The following is a 25544-nucleotide window of genomic DNA, read 5'->3' on the forward strand; positions in this document are numbered from 1 at the left end:
TTATGTTTATCTATATTTTGATTTGTTTTTTTTTTTTTTTTGCCTTTGTAGGCTGACGGGCATACGGCCCACCTGATGGTGAGTGGTTACCGTCGCCCATGGACTTCAGCAATGCCACGGGCAGAGCCAAGCCGCTGCCTACCGCTTAATACTCTCCACAAGCCTCGTTTGAAGAAGGACATGTCATAGCGCTCGGGAAACACCGTGGAGGGGAGCTCATTCCATAGCCGGATGGTACGTGACAAAAAAGATCTTTGGAAACGCACTGTGGATGACCGCAGTGGCTCCAGGTAGTATGGATGAACTCTACTCCGGTGGCGGGCGGTGCGATGGTAAAAACGAGATGCTGGTATCATCTCGAACAATTATTATTAATACAACAATGTACATCAAATTAAATTATTATTATATTATTATTATTACATTTCACAATTCTATGAATGTTAATTTAGGATCGACAATCCTTGTGCCACTTGCTTCCCGGACAGCAACATTAGCATCTTTATTAAAATGAATCATTGCAATGTTTTAGTTTATCTGTTTTAGGTTTCTCATTATTCACATTGTTAGCTTCTTCTAGTGCTTTGACATTATTATCTGCTCAAATTTCAGTTTCGTTCTTTGCAATTTCAGCATTAACTGAAATGACCTCTTTGGGATGAAGGAATAATAATACCACTTTCAATAGGTTTTCTTGCACTGCTTGTTTGATAACAAGTAGTGATTTGATTTGTTGTACATCCAGTTGATTCATCTAATATATACAGTACAATATATACAATGTCTATATAGATTTAACACATTTTGCTGTTTTAGTATCAGACACATATGCGGGATGAATACCGTGAATACTTTTAACTGGTTTCTTTACATTTGGATCTGTCGTATTATTTTGAACAAATCCAAATTCTGTCCTGCTTCGAACTATTATACATCACGTGGTTTACATCTATTTTACACGTGGCTTACTTATGTGTCAAATTCCCACAGCCATGTGGGAAGGGCTTGCATTATTGATACTTTTATTTAGATCGAAATTTCCGTCAACTTTTACGATCTTTCCAGTGATGTCGTCGTAGTTATTATCTACATTAACGTAAGAAGTTTCATCTATTTCTTTCCGTTTATCTAACGTTTGTTGAGACGCAAGTGACGCCAAAAACATAAGTTTTTTAGATTGTTTGGCAACATGATTGAAGATTGGCTCTATCACTAGAGTCTTTACGTTAGATGTCGTATTTATCATTTCATGTTTGTCGGTCTGGTATTGTTCCTGCGCGAATACAGGTTTAACGATTTGACTTTCACTGTCGACCACGATGTTGTCTGCCGTGATAGGGCTGTCATTCGCAGCGGAATAATTTCGCTCACTCAGTAGTTCGACAGCTGACACAATTTTTGTTGTATTTTGTGCAGGAGACCTGCAGGGACAGGTTTGTATATCAACATTGGGAATACTTTTGTTTTTCTTAAGCATGGTTTTATTTGTGTTTGGCTTCAGTCTCTGAGATGATATACCAAAAGTTACTCTGGAAGAATTATGTTCATCTTCATCCATTTTTACTAACATTTTGTTGAGGATGTCGTGGGTAAGAATACAATCGTTCACAACTGAAAGTTCTTTTCTTGGTTTCTTTTTGAACGAAATACCGGTTTCTTTTTCTGTACACGAAAGGGTTGACTTGAGTTCTGGAGTTGCAGCTATACTTTCATTATTAGTTCGCACGGTCAGGGAAGGTACTTCAATTGTCAGCCAACATTGATTTGAGCAAGGAACTTCGGTTATATCTGGTTGATTGATCTTCCTGTTTATCTCCATCGCATCACCGCAACTTTCTTGTGTTAAATTCGATGTGTAACATTTCGATAGCGACATTAAATGATCAGGATCGACTAAACGAATATTTGTAGAGCTCCAGGAAGCGATTGTTGAAGGAACTCGCGTCGCAGTGTCGCTAACGGCGCCGCGGTCTGGAACATTCGAGTTCAGTTGGTCGCAGTCCTTCAAGTACACTGTACCGTTGAACAGTTTGGATTCAATCGCCTTCATTACATCAACAGTGATCGGCCTGCAAGCATTGAGCAGTACCCTGTTACGCGGCGAACTTAAGAATGCATCCGTTAATCTTTTCAACTTCTTGTTAAAGTCCGGATTCTTGCAAAGCTGTGTAGGATCATACCAACGATTTCGGGGTTTATGAAATAAGTAACTAGACATTTTCACTTTCATACTATCGTCTGTTCTAGTTTCGCTTTGTGCACCAGATTTACTTTCTAAGAACAAAGTGTTGTTCATTGTATTACTGATGTCAGAATTAATTTGATTCGTAATTTTACCACCATCAGTTTGTATTTCCGAAATGTTCAGTTGTTTTGAACAGTCATTTAAGTTACAACCCTGCGGCTTGTTTTTTGACATTTTCATTGCATCTTCTTTCAAATCAAGATATTTTAATTCAGAAGTGGATGTACTATTTCCATGTTCACAACTTAACTGACTTTGTAAAGTGAAATCGTTTTTGGTCTGAATAACGTTAGCTGCAATAGTAAATAATTATTAACAGAAATAATGCCAATACGTTATGTAAGAGGCTGAGGAATGCATTGAATTTATTAAAAAAAAACCCTTTTTAATATCTTAATATCATAATTATCTGATAAATCTGTTATACTGCGTGATATATAAATGTTAGAATCGCAGAAATGTAACTAATTTGTAAAATAAAATCAAAGATTTTTCATTTACTAGAAGTGGTGTAAATTAAAACTCACCTGTATTTACATGATCATTTTCAATATATTGGACTTTGTTATCGGCAAATTCTATCACGTTATCAAAAATATTCAAATGCAATTGTTCTTCTATTTCAGACTTTAATATTGTATTTGTGTCTTGCAAGATTCTTTCTTGTGTATCGACTGCATTAGACACATCGTTGATTGCATCTCGGTGACATTTAGTTGCTTCTTCAAACATTGCTTCATCTTCACATACTTTTGTAGCTCGTGGATCTTTACTATCATAAGTATCATTCACGTTGCCGTAAACACCGGCAATTTTCGGTACTATTTCCTCAATAAATATGGCTTTCATTTCACTTGAATTTTTTGTAATTTCGCGAAGGTAATCAAGAGTAGGGATAATATTTGTATTTTTTTCAATCTTTATCATATCTTCACCAAAATCAGTATTGTATGTTTCATTTTTGATCAATTGTTCTGTTTTCCCGGTGTGTAAAAGTAACGGTATTTTGATAGTTTGCAATGGGTCAGCCAGATCTTCAAAATCTCTAGGTTCGGATTTTATTTCAATAATCATTCCATTGGTTTTAGTGTTCTCTTCGCTTCTTCTCCCGTGCTCCCTTGTTTCGTTGTCCAAATCTTGGTCCACATCTATCGTTTCTATGAAAGGTTCAATGACTTCTAAGTCTGGTTTAGATTCTGGAAGAGTTAATTATCATGTCAGTTGGCATTTCAAATTAACTTAGAGTTTAATCTAGTCATTAATATCAATATTTTTACTAATGTTTAGACATTATTAATCTCCAGAGAGTGGACTGTTACAGTAACGTGCAGCCTTAATGACCAGTGCTGCGCACGTTCTGAGAGTTCGAAGTTAATTCGCCTGGCCTATTATAATTTTTTGTTTATGCGAAATTAGAATTTAATTTAGAAACCCCCAACTTAGAATTTAATGTAGTCACTAATGTCAATTAGTGTTTTTACTAATGTTTTTAAGTATTATTGTTTACTAAAGTGTGGACTATTACAGTACAGTGCAGCCTTAATGACCATTGCTGCACACATCCTGAGAGTTTGAAACTAATTCGCCTGTCCCAATTTTTTGTTTAAGCGAACTAATATCCGGATAAAATTCCATTCCCATTATACAAAAATAAACACTATTTGGTGCCACTGAACGCGGATATTTAACTACGCTAGTTGACTAGTCCATACGGTTCAAAAACTCGAAGACAAATTTCCAACTTATTATGTTACTCAATTTCACCTTTATTGTAAAAACAAAAGAAGCCTTTTGATAAGTCAATATTGTCAGAGCAATATTGCCGCACTGGCGGGGTGTTCTTATGCATTTGTATTTCGATCAGAGCACGTGATCTTTTTGAAGTCTCCCAACTCAGCTAGGCCGGCGGCACTATCGCGTTTACTGCGTTTTCGTACAACTTCAGAGTTCCGAAAGCAATCCGAAGTTCTTGGGATCGTTACGACATTTTTTTAAATATTTTTTACCCTTTTACGTTTACCTTTGTGAAATAAAAATGATTCAAGTTATAACATACGTAAGGTTAAATGAAGATGCGGATTTTTTTCACACCCTTGGGTAAATATATCCCCTTATACGATATACTCCCCTATTCATAAATACATATCTGCCTATTTCCGCCGTGAAGCAGTAATGCGTTTCGGTTCGAAAGGTGGGGTAGCCGTTGTAACTATACTGAGACCTCAGAACTTATATCTCAAGATGGGTGGCGCGTTTACGTTGTAGATGTCTATGGGCTCCAGTAACCACTTAACGTCAGGTGGGCTGTGAGCTCGTCCATCGATCTAAGCAATTAAAATATATATATATTTTTTTTATTATCTGTTTTAACGTTCTTGAATCTTGTATTATATATTGTGGTTTTTTATTAATTTCTTTCATTACCGTTACCGTCATTATATGTTTGTATCGAAAAAAGTGTCAAAATATAAATAAACTTGCCAGTGTTTATAGAAGCTTCTGCGTTGTTCGTCCATTTCTTTTTTTCCTGTGAATTAATTTAAACCGATGAGATCTGCATTCTTTTCTTCTAATACTGTATAGGGTGTCCTGGGTGTCTCACACGGGGGAATTTTTATTGCTTAGATGGGTGGACGAGCTCACAGCCCACCTGATGTTAAGTGGTTACTGGAGCCCATAGACATCCACAACATTAATGCGCCACCCACCTTGAAATATAAGTTCTAAGGTCTCAAGTATAGTTACAACGGCTGCCCCACCCTTCAAACCGAAACGCATTACTGCTTCACGGCAGAAATAGGCAGGGCGGTGGTACCTACCCGCGCGGACTCACAAGAGGCCCTACCACCAGTAAAATCTTTAGGCCACGACGACTTCTGTACATAAAATATCCATGTTGGAATTCATGATGTTGAAGACAAACGGGTTGAATGGATTGTACCATTTTTCATGTTGGCGTTTAAAAAACACGCGTGGCTTATTGATTCCAGCTCGGAAAGTATTTAAATAATGGTCGTCTTATAATATTTGATAATTATTATAATATGTCAGTGTAGACTGCCACCGCGTTGAAATTCAGATATTTTAAAATAATCGACGACATAATATTGTTATTGAAGTAAAACTTCTTTAGGCGCGTTGAGAGTAAAATTTAACTCGCGACAGATTCGTTACGGTTAGAGAGAAATATACAATTTAGGAAGAGTGAGAAAATAGACAAAGGGTCTCGCGAACCACAGCCTACATGTCTTCGACTGTAAATTTTGAATCAAAACATTGACCAATTCGTTAAAATATGACGTGCCAAACGTTTCAAACATTCACAGGTGCGGTTTTTTCAAGATAATACTACTATACTGTTTTACGACTTCTGCCGAAATCTTCATACCATTGTGTTTTAATTTGGGCATGATGAACTATGTAGAAAACAATAAGGATTTTCAATATTAATGTATGGGGAATCATAACACGGGTCAACACCAAATTTGACTTTGATTGCAAAGCATAAAATTTCGATTTTTTAGATCGTAATTAGACGGAAAAAAATACATGGCATGAAACAGTTTGCTTTTGAACTTTAATAAATTGACCACATGAGTCGTCTATTATCAAAGGCGGCAATCTGACTTTTGGACAATGATTGGTAAATCAGAAAAACGAATTATTGACTTTGTATTCCATTGGCAGTCACAAAACTCTTCGGAACGACATCTTAGATAAATAACAGGTTAACTATTAACCTTTATTTAATGCAGGTTTTGAACCGTATTCTTTGAAGGAGACGATTATATTCAAATAAATCTGTATTGACATATCAATAAAAAAATTTTGTCCAAATGTACAGATTGCCGCCTTTGATAATAGACGACTCACATATGAAACAAAATGCCTCAGCATCGTATTTACACTTTCGTGACATTTTAAGTTTTTCTGGGCTTGTACAAAACACCTGATCGTTGTTTATGACTCGAGCGCCATCTAGTGGCACTGTGTAAACGGAAACACCTCACTCTCATAGCGCGGTTTTTTGGAAAGTATTAAAATTAATTAAAATTTATAAAAAAATTGAAAAATGAGTTTATTACTATAACTATCACCAAAGCAAACTTTATACCAAAAAAATATATTTATACTAAATCAATACCAATAAAATACCTTTATTTTCGTTTTTGTGAATAATTAAGCGGAAAAACCTAGTATAAACGTTAGGACAAAGAACGAATTATTTTTTTTGTAGAGTTGTGTAATCATTTTGTTTGCCCTATTATACACGAAATATTCATTATAAAAATTCAAATGACAGTGTTCCTCTTCAAATCGACTCGTCGACAATTTGAGCATAACGAACTATGCAGAAGAGAATAAGGAATTTTCAGTATTGTTACGCCGGTAAGAGTAACGTCATCTATCGCCGAAAAATCGAACTAATATCGATGGGTCCAGAATGCTCGAGAATCACAACGCCATCTATTGTCAGATAGCGGGAACTACGACTAGAGATGTGTAAACATTCTCGACAATTCTAGGGATGAGGTATAGGCTATAAAAGCGTTGTAGGGATGGCACGCAGTCAGTAAGTAATCGGAACTACTCAAAGCGAAACAGCGAACGGATCACCTGAAGCGAAGCGGAACAAGCGAATTGAGTGTTTTACAGTGTTTGTGAAAGTGTTGAATACAGTTTTTCAGTTGTAGTTTGGTGAAATTTTATTTATACCGAACCCCAGCGCGTAACAGTATTAATGTATGAAAGCATAATCATCTTAAATGCTTGATTATGCACAAAATATTCACTGTAAAATTCAAAATTCAAATCCAAAATCATAATGGTACTTATATAACTGGTGGTAGGACCTCTTGTGAGTCCGAACGGGTAGGTACCACCACCCTGACTATTTCAGCAGTAATGCGTTTTGGTTTGAAGGGTGGGGCAGCCGTTCTAACTATACTTGAGACCTTAACTTATATCTCCAAGGTGGGTGGCGCATTTACGTTGTAGATAGACATGGGCTCCAGTAACCACATAACGCCAGGTGGGCTGTGAGCTCGTTCAACCATCTACGCTAAAAAAAAAGTAATGGTCTGGCTGTATTTCTCGCACTGCTAATGTCCATGAGCGACGGTGCCTACTTACCATCAGTTGAGTCGTACCCTCATCTGCCTACAACGGCAAAATAAGCAAAAATATCTTTCAGCATTCTTGATAAAGATGAAGTCTATTAGTCATTTCTCAATGACACAATTTCGGATCAGTCGATACCGAACGTCTTACCCTTCAGGCCACGACAACTTTCCAAAAATATATTTTTAGTTTATAGGGTATATAGATACCACAATCACCCTGTGTGTTACAAACCTCATCGACAATTATCGGCTGATTACTGTCGGCTAACTTAGACGCATTTTTTCGAGCCCTTCGTGACGCCCTGAATCTTCTAGCACGTTCCGCTCCCGTCAGCGCTGGCTTTTTTCTGGATATCTTTTTTTGTTCACGCTCATCAACTCTATCATTCATCATAGTTTGTTCATGGACGCGATCTCTACTCCCTGTTGCAATGTGCGCGCATGCAATTTGCTGAATTGCCGCATTCCGCAGATCTCTCTGCCGCGCTCTGTATCGTCGATTTCGCTCTGCCCTTTTCTCTGCCGCTGTAATTTTCCGAAGTCGATCTTCTTCAGATCGACTCGTCGACGATTTGGGCATGACGAACTATGCGGAAGAGAATAAGGAACTTCCAGTATTAATATATGAAATCCTAGTCATCTTATATATGTATATACTTGATCATACACAAATATTCACTATAAAAAATATAGCGGTTGCGACTTTGTGCACGTGAAAGAAGTTAAACTTCTTTTGCGGTGTGTAGTATTGTATTGTATTTTTCATCCTTAAATCAAATTTCTTTTGTAATGGGGAACGCTGTGTATAAGAGAAAGGATCTACCTCGTTTTCTCTCTCTCTTTAAGGTCGAGTGGTTTTTTTATTGCCCTTGTAGGCAGACGAGCATACGGCCCTCCTGATGGTAAGTGTTACCGTAGCCCATGGACTTCAGCAATGCCAGGAGCAGCGCCAAGCCGCTGCCTACCAATGGTTTGCGAGGCGCTCTGTCTATTTTCTCACGCTTGCTCTTCCTAAATCATATATTTTCTCTCTAACCGTAACGAATAGGTCGCGAGTTAAATTTTACTCTTAACGCGCCTAAAGAAGTTTCACTACATAATATAATAATTTTATTTCTTACCATTATTTTCTTCAACTGATCTTCATAAATGGCAGATGCCTTTTTAAGGTCTGTACATGAATAAACAAAGGGATTTTTCTGGAAATTTCGATCAAAATTTTCATGAGCCATTTGGTGTTTTGTAATGTCGTATTTCAAAGTCAAAGTTGAATCACGGAGTTCTGACTGTTCTTCATTACTTCCAGACGTTTTATTACTGCGAACAGAGAAAGATATATCTATATTTTAAAAAAAATATGAGCTTAATTTTTTTTATCACGAACACCATATATAATACTAGATGATGACCGGTTTTTTTTTTTTGATAACGCCATAATGTTGTTTCTTTAAAGCGGTTAGTTGCCCTCAATTAAGAAAAATAGTATTATTATTCGCCAATAGATGTCGGGAAGAGTCAAAGTTGATTATCGTCCAAAAGTACATTGACCATGGCTGGTCTTGAGCCAACATGGACTTCATTCCAGTGCCTCAGTATAGGGCAGCAATAGCGACTCCCTATCGCGGCCAGGAGGCTGTTCGGGCTGTCCCGGAGCCGGCACCACGCGGAGGCCACGCGCTTACGAATGATCGCGTAAAAGCCATCTATGTGAGCCTCCGCGAACACCGTCGACGCGCTACAGTACCGAGACAGCCCCGTCAGTGCCCTGAAGCCGTTGTTGTATTGGACGCGCAGGGCTCCAAACGCCTTTTGAGTGTACTCAGTCCACAGACTGCAGGTGTAAAAGGACTGACAATATGCCCTAAATAGTGTATGTTTGACTTCAGCCTTACACTGTGCGAATCTGCGGGCGAGCATGTTAGCTCTCACAGCCAAAGCCCTACGCTCCCTCTTAAGGTCCAATTCATCAGACATGCTATCTGTGACCCAATGCCCCAGGAACTTAAATCCGGTTACCCTATTTAACGGGGTACCATGTAACGCGATGGGAGGTAATATATAATCTTTGTTCCTAGATTTAAACATTAGGATTTCGCTTTTCTTAACATTGTACCTGAGGCCATGGGTCATAACATATTTCTCACATATAGTGAGTAACTTTCCGAGGCCCCCTACCGATGGGCTCGGTAACACCATATCGTCGGCGTAGCTGATGTTATTATAAAATATATTATCTATGGAACAGCCGACTCCGCTGCCACTGAGCTCACCGATCAGACTATTCATGTATAAGTTGAATAGTGCGGGGGAAGACAAGCCACCCTGCCTTACACCGCACCTCAACCCATACGGCTCGGACAGCACTCCAGCCCACTTTACTTGGTTGCGCTGATTATCATACCAATACCGAAACAAGCACAGCAAATCCTTTGGAAAGCTTGTTTCAGTATCCAGCTTTTTCCAAAGTAACTCATATTGCACTAGGTCGAACGCCTTAGACAAGTCCAAGAAGCACGCTAAAACTGGCGTCTTGCGGTTTGTATAGTAATGGACTTTTTGTTTTTTTTTTAAGTTTATTTTATACAAACGTTTAGGTCTTTTATTTATCGATTGAGGTACTACGAAGTCTGCCGGGTCAGCTGGTATATATATAAAGATTCAATATTTACACTTTTTTTCTCTCCCGGTATTCTCGCATGCGTTGAGCTGCAGTCTTCGCCTGGTTTTTGGTCGATGTACTAATGCCTTGTTTTTTCTCTCTCCATCGCCGTGTTGATTCTGCGGACTTTGCTCTTTTTTCTATTGTCCTCATTTCAGAGGGTTCAGGGACTTGATTGTCTTCTGATGGACCGGCACTTTGAATATCTTCTACGCCAATTTCAGCTATAGCATCTGGTTCCTGTTGGTGATTACTTTGTTGTTTAATCAGTGCTTTTCGTGAGCTGAATTCTCGACCACGTTCTGCAGAATGTCTTGGCTCTTTATTCGACCTGTAATTTCATCAATTTAGTTTGGTCAATTTGGTAAATTATTATTATTACGGCCGTCTGGTGTAGTGGTGAGTTACATGGTCACTACACAAGGGGATCGCGGGTTCGAACCTCGCCAAGGGAAGATATTTGTATGATAATTATAAAAATGTCTTTTCCAGGATAATATTTTGGTTATATATTAAATATATGTATGTGTATAAAAAAAATCTTACATTTATTTCCGTTATCTGGTACCTGTAACACAAATTCTTTACGAACTTAGCACGGGACCAGTTAACGTGGCGTGATTGTTAGTAAATATTTATTTATTATTATTAGGGACATGAATTATTATAAAAAATAAAATAAAAATGAATTTACCCAACATCAATAGTAATTTGTCTCGGTTTTTGTACGTGATCCATATCTATTGTTTCTATGAAAGGTTCAATGACTTCTAAGTCTGGTTTAGATTCTGTAAGAGTAAATTAGCACGCATTAGCATAGTTTTGACAGTTTAACCATCATTATTGTGAGCATTAGAGAGTAGGCCATCACAGTAGCTTGCAGTTTCAAGTATCATTGCCGCACGCACCCTGAGATTTCGAAGCTAACTCGCCTATCCTAATTTAAATTTTTTGTTTAGACCAAATTAAAACCCTATTATTACCTTTGGGGAAGGCCTATGTCCAGCAATGGACTTCTGTGAGCTGATAGATTATTTTTTTAAGGGATTTTATGACCTGGTAACTAAGACCTTTGAGTCATGTCTTATTTTAAGTTATATTCCTATTTTTATGAAAAATGATAATATGGAGTGAAATGAAATGAAGATGATTAATTTGAGACATTAATCAACTGGGATGAAATGAAATGAGATGAGATATGGGATGAAATATAATCTTAGTAAAATGGTTCAGTGAACTTTTTGGAGGATCCCGAGGCGTTACGTCCAGCGGCTTTGTTTCATTTTCCCACATTTGTGCACTTCGACAGATACCAAATAGTTAATAAACCACCGTTATTACACATTTAAACCTGAAGAAACACTAAATAGACAAAATAAAACAAATCACATAACCTCACTCCTCGCGTACTCCAAAAAAAAGTCGCGAGCTAATAGAATAGAACCATAACAGAAAAATAAACGCTATTTGGTGCCATTAAACAAAGATGCATCTCTTAGAACATTTTCAAATGTAAAAATCGTACGTGTTTTCTTTTTAATTTTCAAGTTGCTGATAACTATTCTCGAATTTTATTTCAATTAGAAAGCCCAATGTACATAACTACTTAATACAATAAATAACAAAAAAATATTAATAGAATTTATACAATTATAAATGATGTATGTACGACAATTTCATCTTGATACAATAAATTCAAATATTTTTTCTCTATTGGGCACACCTCGCCGGTCCATTTCTTAAGGGACACGCTGTATATTGTAATTTTTATCACTCTCTCATCGTCAATATCGTTACTGTCAATACGTAAGCATTGAAGTGTAAAAAATATAAATAAACTTGCCAGTGTCTATAGAAGCTTCCGTGTTGTTCATCCAATTCTCCTTTTCCTGTAAATAAAATTTTAACTGATCAAATCAGCATTATTTTTTACTAATACCATACAGGGTGTTCCACAAAGAGCATGGCAAGTCTAAAACCAAAGACAGTGTTCTATTAGGATAAACGATTCCACCAATAAAAAAAAGGTCAGTAGTAATGAAAATAGCTTCGGAATAAAGAATATTTGAACACAACCGACTAACTATTCTTCTACCAACCTTCTGATTTTTTTTTTCTCTTAATGCACAATTATTATTTTTTACTTTATTTATTATAAAAAAAAGAACACAATATTTCTAACACCTTCTAATGATGTTTAAGTAAAGTGCTGTTATAGGATTCATAGTAAAAATAAGGGCGGCTACATATCAAAAGATTTAATTTTTTAATCGCTTTAATGAGTGGACAACCTTACGGCGCATCTGGTGTTGAGTTACATAAATGCAAAAGCACCCTGAGACATGAGTTGTCCCAGTTTTTAAGCTACAACATCCGCCCCGCCCTTCAAATTAAAACTATTACTGCTTCACGGCAGAAATAGGCAGGGTGGTGGCACATACCCGTGCGAACTCACACGACCTCCTAGTACCCAGTCAGTACCATCAGGAAGTTAACGTATTAATACTGACCGCACGAATTGTGTACGCAAGCTGAATACATTTTTCACCGCCTCTGTGATATAGTTTTAATAAAGCTCTTTGGTACGTGATCAACAATATCGACGCTTGAAAGGCAAACGTGACTAAGCGACAATAACTGCTTTATACATAAATGATAGGCAATAACCATATTCGATGCGCAAAAAAAATATATTTCTAGGTCTATTAAAATCATTTCAATCCTACAGCTAGATTCGTTAAAATAGAATTTTTTTCAGGTATTTCAACTTTAAATTAGTCTACTGTAAAGTTCACGCATTGTCGCTTAGTCACGTTTGCCTTTCAAGCGTCGATATGCACCTTCTAGGTCGAGGTTACATAAGTTATGACTTGAATCATTTTTATCTCACAAAGATTTATGTCCGTAAACAAATTTCCAAGTTCGCAAGACAAAAACATTTGTCTCACAAAGATTAAGAAATCTTATTAATAAATAAATAAATAAAGTGTATGTCTCAGAATTTCTAGTTATTTTTGGAAGTCGAGTATCATTTGCAAGGCGAGTTTGAAATTTTCTTTGAGTTTTTGAACCATATACGAGTGTACCAAGTGATATGGTTATATTTTTGTGTCGTATTCGTTATTGTCTATCACGTTCTGATGCATTTAATTGGAGAACGGCTTAACAATACTTTTGTTGCATAAAAATTCAGGGCTGTCATCGAATAGATTTAATAATTAATAAATTATTTTATGTGTGAAATCACATCTTCAAATTTTTTATATTATTTTAGATTACTTCAGATCTACGTAATACATTACATAACTATATACAAATATAGTGTAGGTAAAGAATATTATGGTCAATAACATAAATTAAATGTTCACCTTCGGATGTGACAAGCATACAAATGTACTACATACAGAATACAGAAGGCTTCTTCAACATCATGAGGCTTACAGTCTTCAGCAGCAACGGAGCAACGGTGACTACTTACCATCGGATGGGCCGTACCCTCGCTCGCCTACAAAGGCAATAGGAATAAGTCAATCGAATGGAATGGCAGATAGCCATTCTGATTTATACTACAGGATGATCGCAGACTGAAAAAAGAAACAAAATCATACGCATTCAATTCATAAGGTACTAAGATTTCAGACTTACGAAGTCTTCAGACATTATTACAAGTCTTTTCTCGATCAGTTCAAGCCATTCCGGAAACGCACTGGTTATTATTGACGGGTATCTGGAATAGAACATTCCAATGATTCGCTCTTTATGTTGAGATAAACGAACCGCTATCATCTCGACCAGCCACTGCCGCTGGTGAGCATCGGCAATGCCAAACGACACTTTAGGAGTGACGTCATTTGGGGTCAAAATGTACGAGGTAGCTATAGATGATAACTAATACATAATAATATGTTGATCATTCGTACTGTTTTTTTTTTAATAAAATTACTTTGAAACGTAATATTTAAATGTAAAAATATAGCGTCGTTGTCAAACCAAAATCTGCTATGTACGCTTTTTGAGATTTTAACTTTTTGACCTTTTCGTATAGTTCACAGCCCTATCTACCGTATAAAAAAACCTTTATGTGTCTATAGCTTTAATATTTATCTATAGCTTTCTTTTGATATAGTTCTTAAAAACTTACCTTCATAAAATTTAATACGAAAATGTTTTTACTCATTAATTCAAAATAGTGTTTTTTCACATTAAAGATTTTGGTTTGACAGCGACGATAGTATAAATGTATATTAGTGATATTCATAAACAATCGTTTAGAAAAAAATATATATATGTGTACACATTAACTTTGCAACTACATAACTAAACTTAATTTTTGCAACTTTACAGGAGAGCCATTTGAAGATTGAAATTTAGATAAAATATCATACTAAAAAACTTCATTAAAAACATCGAATTGTTGGGATCATCATCATCATCATCATCATCATCTCAGCCTGTCCACTGTCCACTGCTGTCCATAGGCCTCTCCAACTGATGTTCAGTGCGGCCAGTCCATTGCCACGCATTCAACGCGTGACCCAGCGATTCTCACTAGGCCATCGGTCCATCTGGTAAGTGGCCGACCCACACTGCGCTTGCCAGTACGTGGTCTCCAGAGGATCTTTCTGCCCCATCGGCCGTCCGATATTCTCGTCATGTGGCCTGCCCACTGCCACTTGAGCTCGCTAATTCTACCGGCTATGTCAGCAATTATGGTTCTTCTACGGATCTCCTCATTTGTGATTCGATCTCGTAGAGAAATACCAAGCATAGCCCTCTCCATAGCTCGCGACACTAAGCTTCCTAAAAATAACCCTTGTCCATACCCGCCATTAAAAATTTTGGCCGGCCCATACCGTGGACTTCGAAGGCTGCTAAGTTGCTAAGCGTCACCCTCGACAGAGGAATCATATTTGGGCCTCATATTAAATCAGTACGCGACCGAGCCGCGTTCTTACTGTCACCATGATCTGCAAGAGAAGTAAATTGTCCCTTCGTAACAAGGTGACACTTTACAAAACTTGCATACGTTACCTATGCCTATACCTACACTTCCATAAGTCATGAAAAAACGTACGAAATGAACGAACGCTCACGCGACTCGCATACAAATAAGCCCTCTCCGGTTTATTCAATCCCGTTTCTGCAGGATTGCCAACGGAGCACCGTAGAACGTGAGGAATTCCGACCTTCACGACGATCTAAATTTAGAACCGATACGTAAGTATCTTAAGGTAGTGTCAGAACTTCAACAAACTGGCGCGACACGAAGACCCTCTTATCGTGGCCGCCGCTAATTACTTATCGCGACGAGGCAACGCAAAGCCGCCGTCGCCCGAGTTCGACGAGCGAACTAACACGCACAGCCCACTGAGTTTCTCGCCGGATCTTCTCAGTGGGACTCGACTCGATTCCGAGCAAATTTTTTCAGGTTGAGCTCATGAGCTCACCTACCCGTCCGGGCATAGCTGAAATAGCCCCTTATGCTACCAGCGACTAGGCAGGGGAAAAAACGATGCCTCCTTGGATACCGCTACTGGCTGCTTTGTGATGTTTGCACAGTACCGCATTTTGCCACTATCCGCGGGTGATGGCAATTTCTATAACTAAGGATGCAGGCACTAGCGTTTAAAATTTATATTTTTTTTGGTGTCCGGTTTTGGTTTGTTAGACTCCCGGTCAGCAAAACTGTATAACAAATCATTTCATTTGAACGGTGCAACGATGGGTAATATTCCTGGGGCTTAATGACATAATTTGAGATCTGTGGAAATGTAAACTTACTTCTGGGCCACAGCTCTCTGTAATTTGGTTGGTATTTGTATAGACTCGGCCGACGAAGGAGAGTTCTCGCGGGAGGCGTACCAGTACTCATATAGCGATTCCCTGGTCACCTCCTTCAGCTGATACCAACGCTTCTGCAGTAGCATCGGTGAGCACTGATGACCTCTGGAAAGTAACTATTAATTTTAGGATATTAATATACTGGTGTTTTTGTTTTTTTTTTTATTGCTTAGATGGGTGGACGAGCTCACAGCCCACCTGGTGTTAAGTGGTTACTGGAGCCCATAGACATTTATAAGGTAAATGCGCCACCCACTTTGAGATATAAGTTGTAAGGTCTCAGTATAGTTACAATGGCTGCCCCACCCTTCAAGCCGAAGCACATTACTGCTTCACGGCAGAAATAGGCAGGGCGGTGGTACTTACCCGTGCGGACTCACATGAGGTCCTACCACTGTACTTTACTGGTATATTCTTGTGTGCCCGCACAATCAGATACCGCCATACTGTCCATTTTTGGTATTATAAAAACAAGGAATGTTTATAAAATTGCGAATGTACTGGTGGTAGGTTCTATTGTGACCCCGCTCGAATAGGTACCACAATCCTGCTTATATATGCCACAAAGCAGACACACGTTACAGTTTGAACGATGAACAGTCCATCTGTTATAGAATAAAACTGAGACTGCGAACTAATGTCTCAAGATGGGTAGCTATTAACATACCACATCGATAGCTCTGTCCCCTTTCCATTGCCACATCGATAGCTCTGTCCCCTTTCCATTGCCACATCGATAACTCTGCCCCCTTCCGTTGAAGGAGCTCATTAGTGTTAGGACCAGGCTTCGTAGGCGTTTTAACAGAAGGCCGTCTTTAAGCTTACCTCGAGTTGTAGAGGGCGGTGGCCGCAGTCCAGGCGCCGGCCAGACTGTCTCCGGACCTGTCCTCTATGTCAAACTTCGTCACCAGCTCGAAGAGATCAATCAACGGCTGACGATCCTGAGTTTGACGTCTCATACCATTCTGAAAGTGAGATATCACAACGTTCTATTGCTTGAATGGGAATGTGTCGTCGAAGCCCATAGAGATCACAACGTCAATACCGCCACCCACTTCGAGACACGAGATCGAAATCAAAATATGCCCTATGTACCTTTGTAACTATGTAAATTTATAAATATTAATTATGGAAATAAATTTTATGGTGTTTTGTTTGTTTGTTCTTACCTAAAAGTTTGTGTTCTTCAGAGAAGTTTGCAGCAGTAGCATGTAGTACTCCGCAGTGGGATATGTAGAGTACAAATATTTTTCAAAATTTTATTTTAGTATTGTACTAGATATTCAGCTAACATACCATTTCAATTAGATCTATTTTCTCATGGACGAGAGCAAAGTCAAATATAATCCAATCCATCTGGGACATTCGGTCCTTAGCCGATACATTTTCACTCTTATCATCTGCCGCATAAAGTCTCTTCAGCTTGTTCAATACTAAAGTTTTCATGTGGTACCTGTTAATAATTTTTAAGAGAAATATTCAGATAGCTGCCTATTACGTACGATTTATTGGCAAAAAAGGTTTAATATCATTTGGCTATGTGTGAGAAGTGTGGATGAAATATCAGATCAGTGAAATCATTTGCAGCCTCTGATAAAAAGTGATATTACTACTAGACTGTCATATATAGCTTTACATATTATGCTAAACTGATTAAAAAAAATATACATAAACTAAATCGAGAGGTTTTTAAATAGCATACAGAGTTTTTGTGCAAGCTTTTTAAAGGTAGTTATGTAATGTCATAAATTGGATCAAGAGGTTCTTTGCTCACTTAAAGAACAATAAAAGGTAATTAACAGATCACAAGGGTTTTAAAAGTTATTTCTTATTTCAATTTTAAGTTCTGGAGTTCATCATATTATAAGCATGGAGTAAGTATGTCAACCAGGATAAGATGACCTTTATATTATTCTTTTAAGCAACTACTTACCACGGTAATCTGTTACTTTCAAAATGAGTCTTCATATATGCCCAGAGTTCTTTACTTGATGTCATTTCTTCTATCAATTGGTTCTCTGAAACCCATAAATAATTATTTTGATGTTTAGAGCTTTCCAATGCAGGGTGTTTCAGGATATCTAGTTAAAATTAAACAAGTTAGTTATACTTTGTCAGAGTCAGATTTAATTTGGAGATTTGGATTATTTTGTTGAAACATATTAACATACAGTCTTACACAACAAAAAGGAATTTTGGTCCTGATTTATGATTTCTCTCTTTTGCTATGTAATCTGTATCCTATATATTCTATAATTTTCAAATCAATCAAAGATCAAATAAAAAAAGTTTCATTTAATTATTAGGAAACGTTTTAATTATATAAAAAGTAAATAATAGAATCTGTTATGGAAAATATAAATTAACAATCTATATCTTCTACATGTTAAAGCTCACTACAAAGCTTTCTTGCTGAACTAGTTGGGGTGAATCATAATGATTAATGATTTAGAGTGAAGATGTAAAATTCTTATGAGAGACGAAAATAGGCAGTTACCATTGCCAGCAACATTTGTTTCATGATGCACCGAGGCATTTAGCATTGAACATTCATCATGTTCCTCATTTGGATCTTTGAATGATTGAGAACCTGAGCTTATTCCTTGCTGAGCTTCATTGTTCATTGATGAATGAAATTGAATTGTCTGTACTTGAAATTCACTAAACATTGACTCTTTAGAATTATTATTAGGATAATTATGTGTTTCTTTATTATTTTCGATTAATAAGGTAAGTAATGAATCTTTAGATGATAGTAAAGAAAGTTTAACACATTGTTTTTTTAATTTTAAGTTATCCTTGTACCTTTTAGCGCGTTCAGCATTTGATTTTCTTCTGAAAAAGAAAACAATAAAAAAAAAAAGGTGTGTGTGCGATTCACACACGATAGAAGTGAAAATTCAGTAAATCGACAAAAGAATGAGATGAATATATATAAAAAATATTTACACTTACCATTTATTACATCAGTCACATTAACACTTATATTTGAACATCTATTTTGATTGTTCAATAATTGTTTTTTACGTGCACGAAACTCGCGACTACGTTCTGTTGAACTTTTTCCTGGATTTTTTTTCATTTTAATTTTATTTTCATTTTTTTTGCGTCGATATTGACGACACATTTCGGCATTAGTTTTCGGCATCTTATAAAATTTATTATTTAGCACAACAAGATATAAAAATAGTCACAAACACACTGTTAGATAAAACACACCACGCTGACATCTCTAAAAAGCTGTAATACGCAGCCGCATAGGTACAGTGTACAGTATTAGCTCACGTAGTTTTCACATACACTAACAGTAACACACATTAAATGTGTATAATCCATAGATTATACACTTAATATATTTGAGAGTATAATCTATGCATTAAATGCTCAAATACAAGCAAGTAATAAACAGGTGAATGAAGTTAGCCCCTCAAAAAAATTTTTTTTTCCTATTTTATACTTATTTTCTATTAATTCGTTTGTTCATCATTTGTTCATGATTGTTCACTGTTAATAATTGTTTGTTCTGCATTTATTTATTTAAAAAAAATATTTAAAAATATACCTACAAGTTAGCCCCTCTAATGCAATTTTTAATACTTTTTCATCCTTAATGACTCGTAAATATTCATTTTCGATTGTTCTTATATAAAACATGTTTGTTCTCTTTCGAAATTACTCGTTTTTTGTTTAATTTACTATTTTTATTAGTTGAATAAATGTATGCAAAATATGTGTACTGCGCATGCGTTAACTATAATGCCTAAACTTTCTACACGGTTTTAATCGTGAAAAAAAAACAAATATAAATCCTGAAGGAGCAATTAATTGGTATACAGTTTAATTAAAAAAATTTAAAAATAAATAAATGAAGTAATGTGCATTGGCGTTAAGTTAGACCAAATATATTTTTTCCATCCTCCTACTTATTGTTATGAAGGTATAAAAAAGATAGGGAGTTCACATAGGTAATATAAACAAATAAGTAAATATGTTCATTATTTATCTTTCAAGAGATAATATAGGTATACATTTTAATAACTTTTTTACACAGTCGAAATTATATTCCTAACATTAGTAAAATAACATTTTAATACGATAGGTAAGAGGATGGAAAAAATGTATTTGGTCTAACTTAACGCCAATGCACATTACTTCATTTATTTATTTTTAAATTTTTTTAATTAAACTGTATACCAATTAATTGCTCCTTCAGGATTTATATTTGTTTTTTTTTCACGATTAAAACCGTGTAGAAAGTTTAGGCATTATAATTGACGCATGCGCAGTACACATATTTTGCATACATTTATTCAACTAATAAAAATAGTAAATTAAACAAAAAACGAGTAATTTCGAAAGAGAACAAACATGTTTTATATAAGAACAATCGAAAATGAATATTTACGAGTCATTAAGGATGAAAAAGTATTAAAAATTGCATTAGAGGGGCTAACTTGTAGGTATATTTTTAAATATTTTTTTTAAATAAATGAATGCAGAACAAACAATTATTAACAGTGAACAATCATGAACAAATGATGAACAAACGAATTAATAGAGAATAAGTATAAAATAGGAAAAAAAAATTTTTTTGAGGGGCTAACTTCATTCACCTGTATTATACAGTGTGCAATATACATACACACCGACATATGCTCTCTCGCTCTGGCTCACTAATTACAGGCGACTATGCTTAGAAGACGGGAGTGGGGACGCTACGAAGTATGGCACAAAGAGGAGAGACCGATAATATAAAATAGTATGTATATTTTTGTCTCATTCTTTGCTGGCTTCATCCTACACATTTTTGTATTTGTGTCTCTTACCTGTCGTTTTTTCCGTTGCATCCGGTTTGAAATCATAGCGATTCTAAAGAAGTTTCACTTCGAAAATTAATTAATTTTGTTCTTTCATAATACGGAAATAGATAGAAGGCTACTAAAAATATATCAATAATTCATTTATTGATGTGCCTTTGGAAAACATACAGCATTGTATTATGAAGAAGCAGTGTGTACTTAGCTTAAATTCCTTGTCTATGTCCAACCATAGACAGTCAATTTAGTTCCATCTTTAGCCGCTAGGTGCTGCCAGCAAGTATAAAGGAAGCGCAGCCATCTTTGATCTTCATAGCGTTGTGTACTTTCGTACTGTGAAGTCGCAAATCCACAAATATTTATTCGACTTCTTATTAATTGCAAAAAATATTTATTTTGTGTTTCTATGAGTGTTATTTTGCAATCATTACGAGTATTATTTACCAATCCTATCATCGGACGCCATGAATCACGCGTCATCTGTTAGAGGTGATGTTGAGTCAAGCTCCATAATTTCCGAGAGGGAAGATGTCCAGGCGAGACGCGATGGAGACGCCTTGCGTTCGAACAGCTCGTCAAGCGAAAAAGAACAAAAGGAGTCTCTGCGTAAGAAACGACGGGATTCAAAGGTAACGGTCGATCTTCGAATCGGCTCGTTATCCCACCAGGTCAGTGACGTTGTAAATCTAATAATGCATCAACTGTGTGTAACAATTGAATGTAACGAAAATTGTTGTAAACAAATTGATCTCGTCAATACGGAAATTTTGACAAAAACACAACAGATTTAAACTAATAATCTTTGTAACATAATTACTGAAAACTTTGGCAAATCGTCTCCGTCGTACAAGTTACCCGTAAAAGCGTTTTAAATTGTATACGGAAAAAAGGGCTGTATGGATAGAAATAAGACGTCAAAGTTTAATTTCCGTGGTCTCTAACAAAGTATCCTGTTGCCAACGCACTACTCATTGAGGAATCTTTTGTTTGATAATACTAAATTGAAATCTATTCAGTCCCTCGGAGGGCTACAATCCTATTTGTCACGACCTCGTACAAAAGGCAAGCCAAACATTATAAACAATCATAGTCCGTAACATCTGGCACAATCCAGAGGGGGGCAATTGAAGACACCGACGGGAGGCAATGAGTGCCACCAAAATTGTAATAATTTGTAAACCATGTATGGTTACCAAATACCAAAAAAATTCTGCGTAAGAAAAGCGACGGATCAATGCGTCCAATTTTCGATCTTCGAGAGTTGAACAAGGGCGTAAAGATAAAACACGTAACTGTTTTCGGACACCTCGGTACCAAACTTTCTCCACCCAGGGGACTGGATGATAGAATTAAACATTTCTCAGGAATATTTTTCTAGTATCAGTCGCAAAATTTCGTCGATACTTCTTGAGGATCAGTACCAAGGTACCAGTATCAGTACCTTCAGGAAGGAATCGGTACCTTCTTATGAGTTAGTATGAAATGACATGCCTACCCTTCGGTCTGGCTTCAGAGCCACACCTTTTTTGCTTCTATAACATGCGGGTCGCAGAGACCTTGCGTGCAAAGGGAACTCGAGTGCTAGTGTCTACTAGACGACTTCCTTTTGGTCGACCAAGACAAATCCAAGTTGAAACTTCAGGCTGCAGAAGCTGTGAAGCTTTTGGATTAACCTTTTTTGCTTCCATAACATGCTGGGTCGCAGAGACCTTGCGCGCAAAAGGAACTCGAGTGCTAGTCTACCTAGACGACTTCCTTTTGGTCGACCAAAACAAATCCAAGTTGAAACTTCAGGCTGCAGAAGCTGTGAAGCTTTTGGATTATCTGGGCTGGCATGTCAATTTCCATTATATAGGGTGCTCGGTCACTCGGTCGCGGAGATATTGCGTGCAAAGTCGAGTGCTAGCTTACCTACACGACTTAATCTTGTTTCACCAAGACAAATAAACGTTTTTGTGCCCATAGCATGCTCGGTCGCGGAGACCTTGCGTACATAGGGAAGTCAAATGTTAACGTACCTACGCGACTTTCTCTTGGTCCTTGAAGACAAATACACCTTTTTGCTTCCGTAGCATGCTCGGTCGCGGAGGCATTGCGTGCAAAATCGAAAGTGCTAGCTTACCTACACGACTTGATCTTGCTTCACCAAAACAAATAAACGTTTTTGCTCCCATACCATGCTCGGTCGCGAAGACCTTACGTACATAGGGAAGTCAAATGTTAACCTACCTACGCGACTTTTTTGGTCCATGAAGACAAATACACCTTTTTTGCTTGCATAGCATGCTCTGTCGCGGAGACATTGCGTGCAAAGGGATGTTGAGTGTTATCCCACCTACGCAAATTCCACCTGGTCCATCAAAAGAACTCAAAGTTGAGTCTTCAGGCCACATAAGCTGTAAAGCTCTTGGATTATTTGGGCTGCCAAGTCAACCTTACAAAAAATCAATTAGTACACTGGTTGAAGAGATGACATGTTTAGGGATTCGATGGAAAATTGCGAGAAATAAAGTGGCCACTCAACAACATCCTAGCTCAAACTCTGACGGAATTACATCAATCTATGCTAACTTGCAAATTGCGAACTTGAAAATTCTTGCGAAGTTTCAAGAAAAAACACCCCCGTAAAAACGGACCATCCTACATGTGTTAACAATTAAATGCAGCGCTGACGCGGAGCCCCATCTCAGACATTGCCGATACACAAAACCAACCATTTCCTGGCAACGGAAGCTTCGGACATGTGTAGGGGTTACAAATGCAGTGCTGACACGGAGTCACATGTCAAACATTGCCGAGACACAAAACCAACCATTTCCTGGCAACGGAAGCTTCGGACATGGGTAGGGGTTACAATTAGACAAAATATTAACGTCCTGTCTATGGTCAGCTCAACAACTGAAACGGCTCAGCCACAAAAGAGCTATTTGCAATGGTAGTGACAATCAAAATGAATCTGAAAGTATTTCACTAGCGTTGACCTTTCGATCTATTCCGGACGGCCACCGCTCAGGTTTCGGCCACCACGTGTGATTTTTAGACTTCTTACTCGTTGAAACGTGGTGGCTCGAGTATTGCCGCAGTGGCTGTCGCGGAACGGGTGCTGGGATTGGTTCGAGGAAAATAACGAAGGCTTCAAGTATGGCGTTCACACGGTCCTCGTGGCTTGACCGGCGCAGGGCGTAGGAGCGAGTCTTTTCTTGTTCGGTTGGCGCTCTCCTCTTCTTCCGGAGAGGTCTTGACTCGTCGGCTCGCTGTCTCGAACTGAATTTGCAGCGAGGTAGGCCCTCTATTTATGGTCGCCCACACGCACTCGGCCAGCGCTATTATGAGTCCGAGCACGGTGGGCGTCTATTGTTCTCTCGGCCGCCTCGCTCGCCTATTGTTTTGCCTAGTCGCTCTATTAGTTGCCCGTATTGTGACTCGCTCCTGCGTTCCCACGCCAAATTAAAGACCACGAGGGCCAATCTTTATTTTCAAACAAATATTTACAAATTTACTTATATCTATTTTCCTATTTTTAACTATCTCTATTCACATTTATTATTTCACAACATATCCGTTTATTTGGATGTCTATTTATTTTCGCTATTCTTGGCGAACATATCTCTATTTAACTATTTACGGACATTTCCTTATTATAACTATTTATTATTTAACTTATTTTAACATACTATTCATTTATCTGTTACGGACATTTATAACTATTTATTCTCTATCTATTTTAAACTATCAATGTTCGTCGCGAACAATATCTATTAAGCTGCATTTATTTATGTCCGTCGCGAACATCCTCCCGCCGTGCAGCGTCGTTCACGTCGCTGCATCCTCCTTGGTGAGCGGCGGACATCGTGGGCAGCACGACGATCTTCTTTGCCGGGCGTCGCAGGAGACCGCCGGCGGTGCGCACGTCGACCACTCGAGTGATGCCGTCGGCCCCCGGGTAAACCTCCTGGATGATCCCTCGTGGCCAGGTGTTCCGTGGGAGCGTTCCGTCTGCTATTATCACGACGTCGCCTATCTTCAGGGCGGGCCCGCGGCTGTGGGGCTCCCGCCGGTTCTGCAGGTCGGGCAGGTACTCCCGGAGCCAGCGACTCCAGAACACATCTGCCAGACGTTGAGCTGCGCGCCAGTGTGCGCGCCCTATGAGGTCGGCGTCGTCAAACTTGCCCGGCACGGGGACTCGCGCCGGGCCTCCCAACAGGAAGTGGTTCGGTGTCAGAGGGTCGGGATCGTCGGCGCTCACCGATACGTGAGTGAGAGGTCGGCTGTTCACGGTGAATTCTGCTTCAGCTAGCAGAGTATGAAATGTTTCGGGCGTCGGGTGCCTCGGCTGTTCCGTGGCCGAGAGCGCGGCCTTTACCGCCCGCACCATTCTCTCCCAGGCGCCGCCCATGAAAGGCGCGCCCGGTGGGATGAAGCGCCATTGGATAAGTCTTAAGCTCGCTTCATGCTCAGTCGCCTTGTTCATAGCTTGGCGCAGCTCCTTGTCGGCACCTCGTAAGTTGGTGCCGTTGTCGCTCCATATTTCCGTCGGGGCTCCCCGGCGCGCGATCATGCGTCGGAGTGCCATCACCGCTGAGTCCGTGCTGAGGCTCGCTGCCGGTTCTAAATGTACCGCACGCGTAGTGAGACATGTGAAGATGGCCACGTAGTGCTTCTGGGTGCTTCTGCCGGTGGTAACTTGATAGGGCCCGAAGTAATCGAGGCCCACGTATGTAAATGGTCGCCGATGGTGTGCCAGTCTGCTCGGTGGGTGATCGCCCGTGGCTGGACGCGGTGGTGTGTCCTTGCGGATACGACACGGAAGGCAGTTGTGGATTACGCTCCGTGTCACTGGGCGTAGGCGTAAGACCCAG

General features: G+C 38.4%; 1 protein-coding gene across 11 annotated transcripts; it reads right to left on the minus strand.

The window, feature by feature from the left end:
- Positions 1-385: 385 nt before the first annotated feature.
- LOC149500584 (uncharacterized) lies at positions 386-19198 on the minus strand. Of its 11 annotated transcripts, none has more exons than XM_089735811.1 (16): positions 18824-19120; positions 18674-18703; positions 17802-17886; positions 17165-17321; positions 16694-16833; positions 15809-15973; positions 13673-13754; positions 13506-13532; positions 11871-11916; positions 10722-10815; positions 10038-10358; positions 8490-8685; positions 7601-7954; positions 4727-4772; positions 2773-3441; positions 386-2538 (listed from the first exon to the last, which is right to left on the minus strand). In XM_089735811.1, exons 1-16 carry the CDS (start codon positions 19014-19016, stop codon positions 977-979), a joined length of 4167 nt encoding a protein of 1388 aa, XP_089591937.1. In that variant the 5' UTR covers positions 19017-19120; the 3' UTR covers positions 386-976. The 11 variants fall into 11 exon arrangements, with proteins under 11 accessions (XP_089591937.1, XP_089591939.1, XP_089591938.1 ...); XM_089735813.1 differs by having other exon boundaries at positions 18366-18703; positions 18824-19072; XM_089735812.1 differs by lacking the exon at positions 18674-18703 and having other exon boundaries at positions 18824-19198.
- Positions 19199-25544: the final 6346 nt, after the last annotated feature.

The sequence above is a fragment of the Bombyx mandarina genome, chromosome 20, assembly GCF_030267445.1.
Source record: "Bombyx mandarina strain Sakado chromosome 20, ASM3026744v2".
NCBI lineage: Eukaryota > Metazoa > Arthropoda > Insecta > Lepidoptera > Bombycidae > Bombyx > Bombyx mandarina.